This window comes from Neovison vison, chromosome 2 (assembly GCF_020171115.1).
Source record: "Neovison vison isolate M4711 chromosome 2, ASM_NN_V1, whole genome shotgun sequence".
Taxonomy (NCBI): domain Eukaryota; kingdom Metazoa; phylum Chordata; class Mammalia; order Carnivora; family Mustelidae; genus Neogale; species Neogale vison.
This window is the reverse complement of record NC_058092.1, coordinates 59,099,819-59,114,916: the sequence shown is the minus strand read 5'-3', so window position 1 is coordinate 59,114,916 and position 15,098 is coordinate 59,099,819. Positions and strand designations below refer to the sequence as shown.

Below are 15,098 nucleotides of genomic sequence, written 5' to 3'. Positions count from 1 at the left end.
TTGACATGCTATCCTCACAGAAAATTTTTACTAACTACACTTGGTTGACTTTTGGTACATTAACTTGATGTTATTCACCAGCCTTTAACTGAATAATAATAATTACTTTTATTCATTGAGTTCTGTTTATCAAGCACCTTAAGTGAGTTATCTCACTTAATCCTTTTAGCAATTCTTTAACATAAGTACTATTGGGTGCCTGGGTGGCTCCGTCAGTTAAGCATCTGGTTTGGCTCAGGTCATGACCCCGGGGTCCTGGGATCAAGTGCTGCACCCCATTGCCTGCTCAGTGGGAAGTCTGCTTCTCCCTTTCCCTCTGCCCCTCCCCCTTTCTTGTTCTCTCTCTCACTCTCTCTCAAAAACATAAATAAAATCTTAAAAAGTAAATAAAATACAAGTACTATTAACATCATCTTTATTTCCTCTGTGAAGAAACAAAATATAGATCAAGTAATTTGCCTAAGGTCACATAGTTAACATGTAATAGAGCTGGGATTGGACTTGAGTCACCATATGTTACATTTCATAGCCCTGCACAAGGTAATTATAATTCTAAACCTTGATTTCTCATCAATAGAGAAAGCTAACAATATCTTTCCTAAAGATTGGCAGGATTCTAAATGTGATCATGGATGTAAAGCTCTTAGCACACTACTGAATATATAGTGATCAATAAATAGAAGCTATTATTACCTGAAAAAGAATTCCCTCAGGAATATGGATTGGCTTTAGGAGACTTTTGTTCACCTTCATATTATAACTACAAATCAGATGTTAGAGTGAGTTAATTCTATTTTCAAAAGGCTGATTTAATCAATTGCATGTTAATCCTTCCAACCTTGCTTCTAAATGATGATATTTTATTACTCCATTTCTAAATTGAGTCCCTTTCTTGAGGTTAGAACCACCCTCCCCTCTATCCTGCAATATCCCCACAGATTGCACTAAGCCCAGCCACAACTTCATATACTCCACAACATTACCTAAAGTCACTGCCATCCTCATGACCTAATAAATTTTACTTTCCACAAGTTCCCAGATTAAAATTACAGAGTTTTTTAGGTGTGAGTGTTAAATGTACTACTTTACATTATTTAAGTTCCTTACTCTTTTGTTTGAATAAGACCTATTTATTTCAAGAGCAAATATTTTTATGGTTGCTTATTAAGTTGTAATTACAGATACTTTAGAACACAAAGATTACATACCATAATTAAGGAAAAAATTCAGGTCAACTAAAAAAAGTTATTTTAATGTATCTCAATTATGACTCTTGTAGTGAAATTAATGAGTTGGAACTTTATACAAAGTTATCTTCCATTGTTACTGAGTAACAGATTTTTTTCTGAATATGACTAACCATGCATAAATAAAATCTGCTTGATTTATCTGTACTTTTAGAAAATTTTCCTTGAATCTACAAATGTAAACCTCAGAGACTGGATCAATGCCACCTTAAACTCTTAGTTAATTCTAGAACCAAGAACAGATCTTTTCCTAATAGACCTGTAATATGACTTAATATAAGTTATGGTAGACTCAATATTGCAACTCTAAGAGAGCTCAGTTATTAGTGCCAGAAGGTACCCACTTACCAGTGATACTGCTGGGGAAAATCTGAAGCTACCAAGGAAACTCAAGTGGCACATGGAAATCTGGAAGAACACAGCCTTATTTTCACCGGTGGGCTCAGTGAGATTGTTCCCCAAAGACTGAGCACCCAACAGGGTTAGGAGTGAGTTTCTATGGTTACCATTGATGGGGGATGGGAACAGGATGTTTTTCATGGTCTCTCAGGGCCAACTGGCCCCCTTTATGTGGAAGTATAATCTATATGGAAGCATCTCAGGAAACTTGTTTTCTTTTCTTAACCAAGCAGTACAGCCATTTGGTCTTTTTCTGTCTCAGCAGGAGCAATGGAGAGCAGTGGACGGTAAGGGGCTGAGGCCCGGGGGTCTCTATCCGCCTCATATCCCCCATCTTGATGATTGGCAGAGGTATCCTAGAGATCATCATTATCTAGATTTAAGGGACTGTATCCTTGGAAGGCAAGGATATGGGCAGTCCTGTGTTGAGAGATGGTAATTTCTGATGAAACAGACAAGGCTGTTGAGGAGACAAGGACCAAAGGTAACTAGGAGGAGTAAGGACAATAAACGGCCTGCTAGGGGTAATAGCCAGGATGAGCATGATTGTGGGTTGAAACCCCAAGATGTGATTTCTTCTTGACGATGCTGGATGTGTTCCTGGAGCTCAAGAACCTTGGAAATGACGATCCAGACTGATTGATATAGTAGCAGCATTCTTCCTGTAGGAAGAGACAGGTTCCTCCCTTTTCAGTAATGAGGAGATGATCTAGGTCTCACCGATTCTGGAAGGCTACTGCTGCCAGACTGGAGAGTTGTGTCTGAAGGGATGCTAATAAATCTGCAATACGTTCCATGTCATTGTTGAGTTCCTGTGAAAGCCTGAAGTAAAAGTTAAGGGAAGTCCTGAGATGCGATGCGCCAATAGCTATACCGGTGAAGATTCTGGCCCCCAGGAGGAATGGTAAGACTACTGCCCATCGGCCTCAGTGGTGAAGAGATACTCGGGACTGGAACTGGAAGTCTGAGTATAGTGAGGCAGAGGGGGACAAAAACATAAGTATGTAACCAGAAGGGGCGTTACTTTTGTTGTGGCACCTAAAGAGAAGGTTGTTTTCCAGGAGAGGAAAATACCAAAGGGGAGCAGTAAGGTAGAGGAGTTGTGAAGTTCTGGCAGCCTGAGTCGGGGGTCTTGGTGCAACCGGGGGAAAAAAGCAGGTTAGACTGTTAGCTGGGAACAGCAGGACTGAGTTTTGTATAGGGCCCAAACTCAAAGGGCTTGTATTATTGGGCAACGGCCAGTTAGGAGGAACGAGGATACTGAAGAAAGCCGATCAAGTCAAGGGGAGACAGACCCAGAGGTGGAACCAGTAGGGGAATGGGTCGAGTTGAGCCATAAGTGGTAGGAGGTGTTTAAGAGTTGACAAATATAGTTTTGAATGGTTGGCCCTGGGGGAGTGGGGTTTATAGAAGAGAACTGGACTGTGGAGTGGTTCTGTCCCAGCAAAGAGTGAATATCATTCCAGGGTCTCTCCCAGAAACATACAAACGCAGTCCCCAGCATCGAGGCTGGTCCCAGTAGGATCCTCCGCAGTTCTTTGGGGGTAATTGTGAGTGTTTGGTTGGCCTGGGACATGTAAACTGGGGAGACCTGAAGATTGCCTGATGTCACCCATGGGGCCATGGTCTCACAACCCCATTGGTCACAAAAGGTTTCTCTGTATTCTTCTAACCCCTGGTCTGGGCAAAATTTCACCTGGTGTCCCTGCTCTTTACATAGCCTCCCTTCAAGCACTTGCTCCTTGTATGGTGCCAGGAGTTGACGTAGGGATATCTGGAAGGTGGGACAGTCATCAGTGATCTGGTTACAGAGGACTTTGTCCTGGCCTCCCAAAGTCTGGGTTAACTTTCAGTCATATGCTGTTGGGTTAGTGAGAGTAGGAAGAGGCAGAAGAAACTTAGTAGCCATAACATGAAGCTCCAGATGGATTGAGATAGGAGAGGATGTATTTCAGATCTTAGGGGCCCTTTTTCAGAGTGATCTTCAGAGGGTTTGATGGTGACAGATGTGGGGGGCAGGTAGCTTGGCTGGGGTTTTCCTTTTTAACTCACGAATGGTGGATCCATGGCATGATACTGCTAACCTTGAGGGCAATAGAAGTTATGAGAATTACGATCTGTGGGCCAGTCCAAATTGGGAGAAGGGGTTCATGTTTCCAATCTTTTACCCAGACCTCATCTCCAGGGTGGAAAGAATGGGCAGGGGTTCCTAGAGATATCGGGGCCCTCTAATATGTGGCATGTAATTCTGCGAGGATTTTTCCTAGGGATAATAGTTGGTCCTGGAGGTGTGTGTCTCCTAAGATGTTAAGGTTGCCCAGAAAAGAAGACAACAGTGGGGGTGGCCTGCCATAGAGTATTTCAAATGGGGAGAATCCATTTTTCTGAGGGGTACAGCAGGAGCAGAGTACTTCTAAGGGAAGTAGATCTGTCCACCCTAAGGAAGTCTCAGCATGCAATTTGGATAGGGCTTCCTTGAGGGTACGGTTCATATGCTCTACTTTCCCTGAGCTCTGAGGCCGGTAGGCTGTTTGGAGTTTCCAGGAGATGTTGAAGGCTGAAGTTAACTCTCGTAGAACTTCAGAGATAAAAGCTGGGCCATTGTCACTGTGTAAGGTAAGTGGGATCTCGTACCAAGGCATGTCCTCCTGGGGTACTCTGGTGACTTCCTGGCCTTCTTGGTCTGGGTTGGATATGCCTCTACCCCATCCTGAGAAGATACAGACCAGAACTAGCAGATATTTTATACCACGGTAAGGGGTCATCTCTGTGAAGTCCACTTCCAAGTCTTCGAAGTGAGCTGTCCCTGTGCACTATACTCCAGGGGGCAGGGAAGATCCGGTTTTTGGGTTGTGTCTAGCATAAGTGGTGTACCAATCTGTGACCGACCTGCATTAAGGTTGCAAGTCTGGCAATGTAGAAATGTTTTGCCAGCAGTTTTTCAGGCCCTGTTTATCTCACGTGTGAAGTTGAATGCTGTTCAGTGATGGCATAGGGGGTGAGGTTTGCTGGAATGAATAAGCGCCCATCCAGGAGGATCCACCCTTGGGAATGGTGAATGGCTCCCTTGGTTTTGGCCCAGTCATCTTCAGCTGCTGTATAAGTAGGATTTTGTAAGGAAGGGGTAATAGATGCTATAATGGCAGGTTGTCCGTCTTGGGCAGCTTCCCTTGCTGCCTGGTTAGCTAAGTGGTTCCCCGTAGCTGGCTCAGCATCTCCTTCTGGTGTCCCCAACAGTGGATGGCAGCTAAGCTCCAGGGCACCCATACTGCTTCTAACAGCTGGAGGATTTCATTTTGTTTTTGATGGTTTTTCCATCAGATGTGAGGAGTCCTCTTTCTTTGTAGATTTTCCCATGTATATGTAGAGTGGTGAAAGTATATCTTGAGTCAATATATATGTTGACCTTTTTGTCCTTAGACAGTAAGAGGACCCAGATGAGGGCCCAGAGTTCACCTCTCTGGGCTGACCATCCCACAGGGAGTGCTTTGGCTTTTAGGACCTCTGTAGCCATGATGACAGCATACCCTGCCTCCCTTAGGCCATTGCTTAGGAAGCTGCTGCCATCAGTGTATAGGGTAAGGTCGGCGTTTGTCAAAGAGGAGTCCTGGAGGGCCAGCTGGGTGGCATAGACTTCAGTTATGATCTCCAGGCAGTTATGTTCTGGTTCCCCTTCCACCTTTGGGAGGTATGTGGCCGGGTTGAGGGCATGCACAGTCTGGGTTTATTTGAGGATTTTCTAGAAGTAACCCTTAATATTGAGTGAGCCTGGTGTTTGATATCCATTTCTGACCCTGACTGTTCATAAGAGTGATTACTGAGGAATTTTTACTGTGCGCTGTTGTCCAAGAGTGAGCTTGTCAGCCTCCTTGAGGAGGAGTATGGTGGCTGCCAGAGCCCATAGGTAAGGAATCCTTCTGGAGGCGACAGGGTCTAAATTTTGACAGAAATGCAATGGGCTTCGCCCAAGGGCCCATTGGTTAGGCTAGAAGTCCTAAGGCAGTTTTGCTGTTTTTCTCATGAACATACAGGCAGAAGGGTTTCCCGGTGTCAGGTAGGCCTAAGGCTGGGGCCTTTCCAAGTAAGTCCTTGAGCTATCTGAAGGCCTTTTCTTGTCTGTCTTCCCATTGTAGAAGCATGAACGGTTCCTTTGGTGGTGGGCCATGGGATATTAATTATCACGGCTTTTCGTTCGGTGGTGAAGGCCCATCTTCCTTGAGTTATCACTAATCCTAAGTATTTGACCTCTTGTCTACATAATTGAGCCCTTTTCTAGGATGCTTGATATCCTCTTTTTGATAAGTGATGTAGGAGGTTGAGTGTTGCTTGGCGGCAGGCTCCCTTAGTTGGGCTGGCAAAGAGAAGGTCGACAACATATTGGAGTGCTGTGCAGCCAGTTTGTTCCCTGGGGAAGTCAGCCAAGTCAGAGGCCAGGGCTTCACTAAATATCGTTGGTGAATTTTTAAACCCCCGCAAAAGTCTGGTCCAGGTGAGTTGCATCTGGAGTCCCGAGCTGACATCAGTCCATTCAATGGCAAAAAGAGGTTGACTTACAGAAGCTAGGCAAATACAGAAAAGGGCGTCCTTCAGATTGAGGCAGGTAAACCAGGCAGCGACCAGTGCGATATGGCTTAAGAGGGTATAAGGGTTTGGCACCACTGGATGTAGAATCTGAGCAACCTGGTTCATGGCACACAAGTCCTGGACAGGTCGGTAGTCACCATCAGGCTTTTCGACTGGGAGCAGTGGAGTGTTCCAGGGAGACTGGCATTTGACCAGAATTCTTGCTTCTTTTAGTTGCTCTAGGTGGGCCTATATGCCTATTTGGGCTTCCTGTGAGATCAGATACTGCCTTTGCCATTGCAACTGTGTTCCAGCCTTTAGTTCTATAATGACTGGAGCTCACTGGATGGCAAGTCTGGGAGGGTTATCTTCTGCTCATACACTGGTTACTGCAGTCTGGTAGGCCTCAGGGTTTGTCCCAGGGTGCTCTTGTTTGAACAGTCTCCATTCTTCATCCCAGGGTGCGTTGAGGGACAAGATGAGTTGAGAACTGGCAGGTTTTAGACTCATGGTGGCCTGTCCAAAGATCGGAAGGAGATTTGTGCTCCTAATTTTGAAAGCAAATCTCTTCCCAATAAAGGGAGTGGGCAGTCTGGAACATATAGAAATTCATGGGACACAATGTGTCTGCCTAGTTTACAAGTTTGAGATTGGCAAAAGGGCTGGCTTGTGGCTCGATTCCCTGTGGCACCCATGATGGTTATGGTTCGTCCTGTAAGGGGTGCCACTGGTATAGTTACTACCAAGTGTTCTGCCCTGGTATCCACCATGAAAGTGATCTTGGCCCCCCACATTTACATCAACCATGGGCTCTCGGGGGCCTAACATTAATGAGCCCAGTCCCCATCAGTCTGAGTCTATGTTGGCTAGTCTGATAAAGTCTGGATCCTGGTTTGCCTGGGTTTCAGGTTGGGTGGAGGATTTGAATGGTTTTGGCCTGTGATTTGGGCATTCGCTCTTCCAGTGCCCTATTTCCTTGCAGGATGCCCATTGATCCTTTTTGAGGACTCTGCATTGTTGAGGCTGTCCTCTTAACTGTTCTGGCAGTCCTCATAAGTTGAGAGTTTTGTTGAAGGGCTGCAGTCAGCAGGATGACCTTTTGTTTCATCTTCTTTTCAGCCTCGCATTTTGCTAAAGTCTCTAGGTTTCAATAGAACTTATTAGCTATTTCTAGTAGCTGGGTGATGTTCATCCCGACAAAACCCTCAAGTTTTTGGAGCTTGCAACAGATATCAGGAGCTGACTGTGCCACAAAGGCTGCATTTACCATCCATTGGTTCTTGGGTGCTTCTGGATCAAATCAAGTGCGTATGTGGAAAGCCTTGTAAAGTCACTTGTAGTAATAACCAGGAGTTTCTTCCCCATCTTGAGTCACATCAGCTGTCTTTGACATGTTGGTAGGTTTCTTGGCACCTTGTCGGAGACCTTGCAGGATGGCTTCCTTGTAGCGCTTGATTAGCATTACAGCTTTCTTCTATGTTGAAGTCCTAGTCAGGCTGATTGTCCAGTGCAGACTCCTGAGCCCAACCCTTAGTATTCATAATGCCTGCTGGAGCCACCTCTTCGAGCCACTTATGCGCCTCCTGAAGGATTCTTCTTCTCTCCTCGGTGTTGAACGAGGTGTGAAGGAGCTGTTAACAATCTTCCCATGTTGGTCAGTGGGTTTGGAAGATGGAGTCCATGAGGTCAATCATTGCCTATGGTTTCTCTGAACATACGGGAGTATGATGTTTCCAGTTTAGGAGGTCGGTAGTGGTGAAAGGCTGATAATAGATGATAGGCCAACCTGTTTGGGGGTGCCATCTGCACCAATCGTATGAGGACCTCAAGTCTCACGGAGGGGCATTTGGTAAGCCAGGATCTCCCGTGTTCAGAGGCGGCGCGTGATGTTTCGGGGTTTGGGTTCTGGGGAAGAGTCCCCATCCTGAGTAGTTGGGGGTGGTAAGGAGGCTGGTAGTGAGACCACTGATGGTTGGGGAACTGGAGGCGGCAGGGAGACTGCGGCCATTGGCGGAATCAAAGGTGTATTTGGCGCTGGAATGGGGGGGACACAGGTTCCAACCGGTTCCATCCCTATGGAACCGGTGGCGATGCGGAGACCAAGAGTAGTGGGGTACCAGGTCTGACTTCAGGAGCCGTCGTGGGGGGGCGGAGGATCATTCGGTGGTGGGAGCTCTTCCTTCTGGTCCCCTGATGTATGGCTTTATTCCAAGTACTTCTGGTTGGTTAAGCGATGAGGATCCTGCACTGTCCCTTACTATTTACGCAGAACTGTGCCCAAGGGGGAGGAGTTCTAGCTATTTCTAACCAGGAGTCAATATACGGAAACTGATCTGGGTGCCCTGGGTTTCTGGTGATTATGTGATAAACACGTCAGATAGTAAACAAATCTAAGGTTCCTTCTGAGGGTCATCCAATGTCGAAACTAGGCCATTCTAGCTTGCAGAGGGTTCCGAGTTATCTCAGGGTCATATGAACCCTGTAGTGACCACTGAAGCCCTTTTTAAAGTTTTTAAGCATGCAGTCTAAGACAGTGGGTTTACTGGGTTTCCCTCCCATAGTGAATGATGTCGCAGACAAAGGGAGGGCAATTTTTCAGATGCTGTCCTGCTCAAATCCCTCGAGGGAACTTAGGAAGGTCTTAGCTAAGGTCTATCCGTATAAGCCTTGGACCAGGCTACTCCGTGGAGTGGATGACTGTTATGCCATATGACACTCTGTGAGACTCAGGGTACAGCCCACTCAGACTCCATAGCCTAAGCAGTGGAGCCGTACAGACAGATTCACATAATCAGGCACTCTTCACATTCAAGCAGGTTGGACAACCCCCTCTGGGTATTCCTGACTAATGGGAGGTGATCAGGCTCCCCTCCCATCCCCAATGGACAGGTCTGACTTGGGCAGTGGCCCCGGGGCTTACCTGGTCCTGATGGGTAGATCCAGCCAGTTGTCCTCGGTTTCCTATTGTTGGTCCAGCAGGCGGAGGCGAGCCACGACTATCTGGGAGAACCCATCTTGGGTCTGCCGAAATCAGCAGGACATGCCTAAACCTTAGGGTATGTACTCCATTGTCCTTCATGGCTCAGCTCCTGTCCCACACCAGTGACACAATGGGCCAGCAGAGTTGGGTTTCCTAGTCAGGGAACCAAATGTTGGGGAAAATCTGAAGCGACCAAGGAAACTCAAGCAGCACATGGAAATCTGAGAGAACTCAGCTTTATTATCGTTGGCAGGCTAGTGGGATCATTCCCCCCAAATTGAGCACCCAGCAGGGTTAGGGGTAAGTTTTTATGGTTACAGGTGATGGGGGATGGTAAGAGGACTTTTTCACAGTCTCTCAGGGCTGATTGGCCTCCTCTATGTGGAAGTATAATCTATAAGGAAGCGTCTCAGGAGAGTGCTAAGTCATCCCAGGGAACTTTTTTTCTTAACCAAGCGGGATGGCCATTTGGTCTTTTTCTGTCTCAGCAGGAGCAATAGGGAACAGCGGACAGGAAGGGGCTGAGGCCCTGGGGTCTCTATCAGCCTCAATAATATGTCACAAGTGGGTCTGTGAACATACTCTTTGTCCCTCAAGTTGGTATAATATTTAAAAAGCATCTACTGAATGATGGGATAAGTGAAATAGGTAAATATAAGTATTTTAAAAACTTTTTCTTCTAAAAAATCCCCAAGTCATAAGTGTGCAGTTCAATGGGTATTTATAAAGAGAAGATAACTGTATGACTAGAGCCCAGATCATGACAAATATTACCAGGATCCTACAAAACCCCTGATGTACCCTTCCAGTTGTTATTTCCTTCCTATGTCCTAAGGCAACCATTATCTTAGATTAGTTTTGTCTGCTTTTGAACTTCATGTAAATGTACTTGTTTGTACGTGGTTTTTCAATCAATACTATACTTTTCAGTGGCAGCCACACTGTTTAATGTTGTAATTTATTTTCATTGTTATATATGATATCTCAATGGGTGAATATAGGCTCTCATTAATAAGCAACTGGTAATTTCTAGTTTGGGGTTATTAAGAATGGGTAATAATGAACATTATTATAAACATCTCAGGTGAACATATGTGCATTTCTGTTGGGAATATATTTAGGAGTGGAGTTTCAGGACCATAGGTATACATATGTTCGGAAGTTCTGAACAAATGTTCTCCAAAGGAGACACATCAATTGATACGACCACTGTGTATAAGAATGTATAAGAATGTGTTGTTCCACACCCTCTCCAACACTCGGAATTGTCCAAGTTTTTCATTTTATTTTTTAATAATTTTTTTAAAGATTTTTACTTATTTATTTGTTGGGGGGGTGGCGGCGCACAAGCAGGGAGAGTGGCAGGCAGAGGGAGAGACAGACTCCCTGCTGAGCAAGGAGCCCCCCACCACCTGAGCCTGAAGGCAGACCCTTAACCTACTAAGCCACCTAGGCATCCCTGAATTTTTCATTTTAATCATGCTGATGAATATATAGTAGTAATTTGCATTTCCTTGATTTGCACTGCCAGAGCCAAGATGAAGTAAGATCACTATTCTTTCCTACTGACTAAAGCTAAAAGCTCAGATCAAAAAAAAAAAAAAAAAAAAAAAAGCAACTAACTACCTGAGGACTCTGAAAAGTAAACAAAGATGGGCAGACTGGGGAGAATCAAAGCTGGAGAAATGCCCTGTTTGTTTTTGCTATTTTCTCCCACAGCTCTGACTTCAGGCCTGGTCTCTAATAAAACTAACGGTCACACAGGTCACACAGAAATATTGTATTTTTTTTCTTTTGAGAAATATTGTATTTCTAGCAGGATAAATAGAGAAAAGGGGTTTCTGTGAGCCAAAGATTGGGGGGGGCAGAACACCTGGCTTCCCCCCCACCTCCTTTTCTCCATCTGGGCTTTTACTTCAGAGTTGGGCCTTAGACTTGGACCAAGAAAAACCCTATGTTTCTAAACAAGGGAACTCAGAAAGGAGGTCTCTGTGGTATGAAGGGCACAGAGGGAATCCACGTTTTTTTGTCTTACCTCTTTGCCCCAGTGTAGGCCCCAGTCAGCTATTGCTGCTAGGGAAGACAGCTAGAAGTCCAAGAAAACCTTCTTATTTCTGGCAAGAGGGACACAAAGAGGGGTCCCTACAAAACAGAGAGCATGAAATGAATATCAAAAAGAGCTGTAGAAGGGGACCCCCTAATTCTACGCATCAACTCATATAAATTCTGTTCTCACACCTGAACTACGTATCTGCAGGAAAGACACAAAGCTGTATAGCAAAAGGTATGTGAACTGAACTACAATTTAAACTACATTAGTCTCCCCTTACCCATAGGATATATGTTCCAAGACCCCCAGCAGAGGCCTGAAACTGTGTATATAAAACCCTATATATACATCTTTTCTATATGTTCATTCCTATGTTAATTTATAGCTTAATTTATAAATTAGGCAATGATAACTAATAATGAAATAGAACAATTACAATAATTTACTGTAATAAAAGTTATGTTAATGTGGTCTTTCTTGAAATATATTTTTGTACTGCACTTATACTTTTTTTTAAGATTTTATTTATTTATGTATTTATTGAGCATGTGCAAGTGGGAGAGAGGGGCAGAAGAAGAGGGAGAAAGAGAATCTCAAGCAGACACTGTGCTGAGCCCCGAGCCTGATGTGGGACTCCATTTCACCGCCCAGAGATCACAACCTGAGCCAAAATCAAGACACAAATGACTGAGCCACTTAGGCATACCTCACCCTTTTCTTTTTATGTGAGATGATAAAATGCCTATAAGAGGAGATGAAGTGAAGTGAATGACGTAGGCATTCGTAACACAGTGTTAAGCTACCCCTGACCTTCTGAAGTAAGTCAGAATCATCTGCTTTTCATAGTTGATCACAGGAAACTGAACCCAGGGAAAACAAAACTGCAAATAGGGGGAACTAATGTATTGCCCAAGTTCCAACATAATTCTCCATGTTGTATGTATAGGGCAGACTTAAAGCAGAACAACAAAGCCTTTGAAAACTGAACTGATAGGGACCAGCACACATAGAAAGTGAGACTGAGCTTGCGGAACTGTATCAAACTGGATTGATTGCCTCCCAAAACAAAACAAAGTAACCAATATTCCCCAAAGGCTTTTAACAGGATCCATTCAAAATGTCCAAGATAAAAACTACAATTACTCAACAAAGAAAATTAATCAATATATAAAGAAGTGGGGAAATATACCCAATTCTCAAGGGGAAAAAAAAAAGCCCAGCAGCTGCCAACCCCTAAATGACTAAGAGGTTAAAATCATCAGACTTTAAAGCACTTATTATAATTAGGAAGTAGTTGAAAATGTTCTCTGTAGGTATACGTCATACTCTAGAAAAATTCTTATATTTTGATACAGAAATCTGTGCATTAGAATATTTATACCACCGCTGTTTATAATGACAAACCTGTTAAAGAGAAGGGATAAACCGCCACACAAAGAAATATTATCAGTATACAGCAGTAAAATTAAGGAACTACAATCACATGCAAATATACGCAAAAACCTAAAACGAATTTGGAAGTACACTGTTGAGTGAAAACAAAACAAAACAAAAACAAAAACATAACAACCAACTATCCTCGTAAAGCTCACCAGTTTAGAAACATAAATTTTTCAAAAGCAAAAGAATAAACCCAAAAGAGGAGGGTGTTAACTCTGGAGAGAACCAAGGGGTAAAAGACACTGATAATATTAACAATACTGGCACTATCCTAGTTCTAAAATTATTGGTCGGTTCCCACGTGTACATTGCTTATGTTACATCGACGTACGCGTCAAAACCCAGCAAGTTTCTAAGTGATATCCGTGTGCTGAGTGCATGATTAAAGAACAGAGTTCTCAATCCTTTATTAAAATAACGTCTACAAATATTTGACTAGCCCATCATACCTCAACCGCTAAACCTACTGAGCAATCCGCGGTCCCAAACTCAAACCTGATTACAGTCACTTCCGCCTGGGCTCCCTAGCTCCGCCCATATGAGCGGAAGTATTTTTCTTACGGGTCCTCCCGCCTGTAGGGGGCTCTCCGAGGCTTCCAGTGCCACGAAGGCCTCCCGCCTGGGCTGACCCTGCGGCGCCTGTTACTTTAGCTCTAGAGAATTCATCTGCACTGTAACTCCTTCGGCCAGAAAACAATCGCACAGGCATCTTACTCTGGACTATAACGTTCACACTCCATCCCCGCCGAGGGTCCTCATTATCAAGCCCTGGTGCAGTGGTGCGTCGGAGTCAGGCGTCGTTGGGGACAGCCCTGGAGTGCCGAAAGTCCCCAGCCCGCTTCCTCCTGAGAAGACGTAGCTGCGGGTGGCTGTGGTGGCGGCGTCCAAGATGTCGACCAAGAATTTCCGAGTCAGTGACGGTGACTGGATTTGCCCTGACAAAAAGTGAGTTCATGAAGGGCCCCAAATTGGGGCAGGGTTTATCGGTGGAAGTTTTTCAAGGTTCGCTCGGCGTTTTCCGTTCTCACAGTCTCTGGTACCTCAAGCCGGGTTGAGGCGGCGAACCGCCAGCTCCCAGGCGGGAAGGAGGCTCCAGTCTCTTCTCTCTGAGCTCTTTCGGAGGCCTTTGTGTTGAGGAGGTCTCCAGGTTTCCTCGACATTATCTCTCCAAGGCAGCCCCTCTTTTTCCCGAAAGCGAGATGGCCTACCTTTTTGCCTCCACACCCCACCCCCGCCTCGGCCAGGTTTCAGCGATAAGGAAATCTCCAGAGTCGAGGCCAGCTTGCTATTGGATATGCCCCACGTGACTTTTTTCTGCGGAACTTTTATTCGCGGGAAGCTGCTTTCTCGAGCTCGGTTTTTATTTTTTATTTTTTTGGCTTCTCATAATTTGCCGTGAATTTTTGGTGGTTTGGTTTTGTTTTCTTTTTAATTTTTTAATTTCAGTTTTGTTCCCTACCGTTTGTGATTCCCCCCCCTTACCCAAACACTACCTTTCTTTTATTTAAGAAATTCTGATTTTTTTCTCCTCATTGATAATTTCCTCACAACAGTTGAACCAGTCACCTTGTTAAAGACGAGAGGCCTGTGTTTTTGCCTGCTCAGCCCTGGAGATTCCTGCATCAGAGAAGCACGTGTTTCAGTAGCTGAGCTATTTGACATTGTTGCTGAAGTCAGTGTGCTCTATTAAATTGCCACATTCTTTTGAAGGGTGCTCAAATAAATACACCTATTTGGAAACACATGGAAAGTAATTGTCCAAAAAATGGAAAGCACAACCCACGTTCAAATAAAAATCTGTGATTTCTTATTAAGTTGGCTACAAACATCATAGAGTTAGTGGTAATAAAGTGGAGAAACTTTGAAACAAACATGGGCTTAATTCCAGTTCTGTTGCTTACAGACCATGTAAATAGGTTATTTAACTTTAAAAAACTGGTGTAGAATAGCTCCACTTTAATGAATACACGATAGTATAGATAATGTGTAGAACAACAAAATATACAAAATGTGAGTACTCTTGTTAGCTATTGGTGGTAGTTTTAGAAAAGTTAAATCAATTACTGTCCCTAAAGGACATTAAATCCTTATTTCCCCAACATTTGACTTCTATGCACACCTTAAGTAGTTAAAGGAAATATTGTTGTGTTTATTTAATAATAAATGGATGGCCCATTTGCATGAAGATTGGGATTACCTGAAGGATCAGGTCAGCCTAACAGTATTGAATAGAACAAATTTATATGCTACAAATAGCATTGGCCCAAGTGATACAGACTGTTAAAAACATTCAGAAGATAAAAAAACTTGTGATTTTTGTGTTGTCGGTTACTTGTAGAATAATGTGCCTTTGATGGTGTCATTATGACAGCATATGCAAATACTTGAAGTAGGTCGAAGAGAGTACCTTCAGCTCTGT

The 15,098-nt window shown here is 44.1% G+C and overlaps 1 protein-coding gene and 1 long non-coding RNA gene across 3 annotated transcripts in view; one reads left to right on the top strand and one right to left on the bottom strand.

The window, feature by feature from the left end:
• Positions 1 to 417: 417 nt before the first annotated feature.
• LOC122900091 lies at positions 418 to 13,511 on the bottom strand. Of its 2 annotated transcripts, none has more exons than XR_006383174.1 (4): positions 13,129 to 13,511; positions 11,225 to 11,331; positions 9,130 to 9,342; positions 418 to 4,356 (listed from the first exon to the last, which is right to left on the bottom strand). It is a non-coding gene; the product is annotated as an uncharacterized LOC122900091 (long non-coding RNA). The 2 variants fall into 2 exon arrangements; XR_006383173.1 differs by having other exon boundaries at positions 418 to 2,468.
• ZRANB2 (zinc finger RANBP2-type containing 2) overlaps positions 13,512 to 15,098 on the top strand; it is an 18,078-nt gene continuing 16,491 nt past the window's right edge. Inside the window, exon 1 of the mRNA XM_044238468.1 lies at positions 13,512 to 13,624. Within this exon, the coding sequence (XP_044094403.1) occupies positions 13,569 to 13,624 (56 nt within the window). The 5' untranslated portion in view covers positions 13,512 to 13,568. The remainder of the gene's footprint in view (positions 13,625 to 15,098) is intronic.